Source organism: Postia placenta, assembly GCF_002117355.1.
Source record: "Postia placenta MAD-698-R-SB12 unplaced genomic scaffold POSPLAscaffold_282, whole genome shotgun sequence".
Classification (NCBI taxonomy): domain Eukaryota; kingdom Fungi; phylum Basidiomycota; class Agaricomycetes; order Polyporales; family Adustoporiaceae; genus Rhodonia; species Rhodonia placenta.
The window spans coordinates 1-2,586 of NW_020170113.1; the positions used below are offsets into that span (position 1 = coordinate 1).

Consider the following 2,586-nt stretch of genomic DNA (forward strand, 5'->3'; position numbering starts at 1 on the left):
GCGAAAACGGATGAGGCCTGCCTCGCGAATGGAGTGCGCCTAAGCGTTCACACAGCAAGGAGGGGAATAGGTCTGCACGAGACGCCGCCCACTGGGCTAGCTATGGGCGTATCTGTGAGCCGTTCGTGCGCGACGCACGGGGTTAAGCGCCTGAAGCGGTAAAGGACACACACACCTTGATAAACGTAGGCCCCGCTTTTTGCATCTGGCTCGTCAAATAGCCGTACCACCAGACGGCGCCCCACTTGTCCCCATGCAGCCTGTCCTCGGGCCTACCAACGAGCAGCATGGGTGCAGTGAAAAGCACCGGAAAGAAGAGCCAGACCAGATAGATGAATCGCCTGGTGGTAAGGACGGGCTCCCAGACATAGTCGTTCAAGAACACGCATATGCGCACAATGATGCGGGTGTCGGCAGGCTCAGCGGGCGAGAGGATGGTTGGTGAGATGTCTGCGGTTGAGGGACATGGCGCAGGACATGGAATGAGGGTCGGGGAAGCGAAGATGGCAGGGAGAAGCTGAGAGGGAGCGCCGGGCGAAGCGTAGAACGCAAGACCGCCAACGACGGGAACAAGCCAGAGGAGTTTTCTGCCGAGAAAGGGAATGGGGCCTGGAGCGCGTGTAAAGAATTGAGTCGAGAATGGCCGCGTCGCGGGCCGTGTGCGGAGAGCGAGACGAGAAAGCGAGGAGGCAGTATGCCAATGGGAGAAACCGGGCGGGCGGGCGGAGGCAAAGACAGCGTGTCTGAGGCCTAGCGGGAGGGCAGAGAGACGGAGGGCCATGGGGAGAGTCTACGGATCCATCGTTAGCTCAACACAGCGGACGCCGATGCCCTCTCCGTTCATCGCCTGTCGTCATTCGCCACACGTGATCTCCATCCACCACGCGTCACTGCACTTGGCACTCGCGCAACGATCGGCGATCGAGCGAGATGCAGCTAACTGTTACTGTGCGTCCATCCTGTGCGTACTCGTCACACACGCCTCCATTCTTCCGCGTCAATCTCCGCTCGGTCGCACTGTGCCGCTCGCCATCCCTCAGCCCTCCTCGTCTCATTTCGTCGCAGCTGCCCCTCCGAGTCCGCTGACACAGCATGCGCACGCGAGTCGTCGTCCCTCACGTCAGTCGTCCTCTACGCTCTCGTCCTCGCTGGCCACGACCATGCGCAGCCGCACGCCAGCGTCCGCATGCCACAACGCATTCTGCTCACGCCGTCCGTATGTGCTCACTTCTTGCCGTCCGCGCGCTTGAATGCAGATGCCTCTCGCGCCATCGCGCGAAATGGTCGGCCGCACAGCAGAACGCGCTCGACCCGATGGTGCTGACCGGCACTGACGCCAGACGCCGCGCGACTCCAGAGCCGCGTTTCTGTCTGCAGGCCACCGGTGAGTGCGCGCGCAACCAGAACGCGAGACGATGGCTCACCGATCCGTGCCCAGGGCCCGCGGAAGACGTCGCGGTCAGTAACGTGCCGTGCGCCATGCGCCATGCAATGACCTAGGGCTCGCCGCGCCCGCGCTCCACGTCCACCGGGGCAGCCGCTGTCGACCACAAGGCTCGCCAGGACAGCGTCGACGGGGGCGCGCGCGAGCACACGACGGGTGACGCGGGAGCAAGACACGCGCAAGAAATCGCTCGCACGCGGGCACGCGGCCGAGCCGTCAGCAGCGCGCACCGTGGGCAATGGCGCATGCGCGTGCGACGGACGACGAGCAGTAGACAACATCCTACCCGCGTCAAGGAAACGACGACCGGCACCGCGAGCGCGCCGCCAGAGGAGCGAGATTCAGACGCACAAGGCGGAGACTGCAGGGCACGGCGAAGACCTCGAGCAGCGTCCGTTCGCCCCAGCATCCTGTGCACCCCGTCAGCTGCAAGTAACGCGCCCGCGCCGGACGCACAGCCTGATCTCAGGGAATCCTGTCCGTGCGTGCCGTCGTTGTCCCGCGCCATCGCACTCACTTCGCGCGCAGCACACACAACGCGCGTGGGTACGCCGAGCGTTCCTTTATTCCCGGTCAGTCTCTACTCACACGCGTACATCTCTCGCTACCTGTCTACTGACCATCTCGCCTCTTTCATGTCCCTGACAGCTCGCTTCACCCGCCGTCCGCCGTCCGACGACTGCCCCAGTGCGCCTCCATCCACCCGCCGCCGCCGCCGGTGCGTCAGAGCAGCGACCAGGACACGAATCGTCCGCGGTGTCGGGCGCCGTCGATCGGTCACACATCGCCCGCGCCGCCAAACTACGTCTGACGCACAACGCAACGGACCGGGTTCAGCAAAGGATGATCTCTCGCACATTTGCTTTGCCCGCGCTTTGCGTGCGCTGAACAGCTTCGGTAAGCTTTGCGTCTGTACAGCGTGTCCAGGCACGCAGAAATAACAACGCCACGCTGGGCCGAGCCCGGGCATAGTCGACATAATCCGTCGGACGCGGACGCACACATTCACACCCGCGCCGCTTCGTCTTCTCCCGCGGCGGGTATCTAACGGCGGTCGCTTGACGATCACGCGGCCGCTATGTTGATGGAATGAGGCCGCGCGCAGCTACCTGCCCGACGTCCGGACAGCGTTAATCGTCTCT

General features: G+C 63.8%; 2 protein-coding genes across 2 annotated transcripts; one reads left to right on the top strand and one right to left on the bottom strand.

Moving 5' to 3' along the window:
• Positions 1-142: 142 nt before the first annotated feature.
• On the bottom strand, positions 143-781 carry POSPLADRAFT_1063431 (hypothetical protein; the record flags this gene model as incomplete). Its single annotated transcript, XM_024481663.1, has 1 exon — positions 143-781. One exon carries the CDS (start codon positions 779-781, stop codon positions 143-145), a length of 639 nt encoding a protein of 212 aa, XP_024332634.1.
• A 46-nt stretch (positions 782-827) lies between these two features.
• POSPLADRAFT_1063432 (hypothetical protein) lies at positions 828-2,332 on the top strand (the record flags this gene model as incomplete). Its single annotated transcript, XM_024481664.1, has 6 exons — positions 828-1,180; positions 1,257-1,384; positions 1,439-1,458; positions 1,501-1,921; positions 1,973-2,016; positions 2,093-2,332. 6 exons carry the CDS (start codon positions 828-830, stop codon positions 2,330-2,332), a joined length of 1,206 nt encoding a protein of 401 aa, XP_024332635.1.
• Between the last annotated feature and the right edge of the window lie 254 nt (positions 2,333-2,586).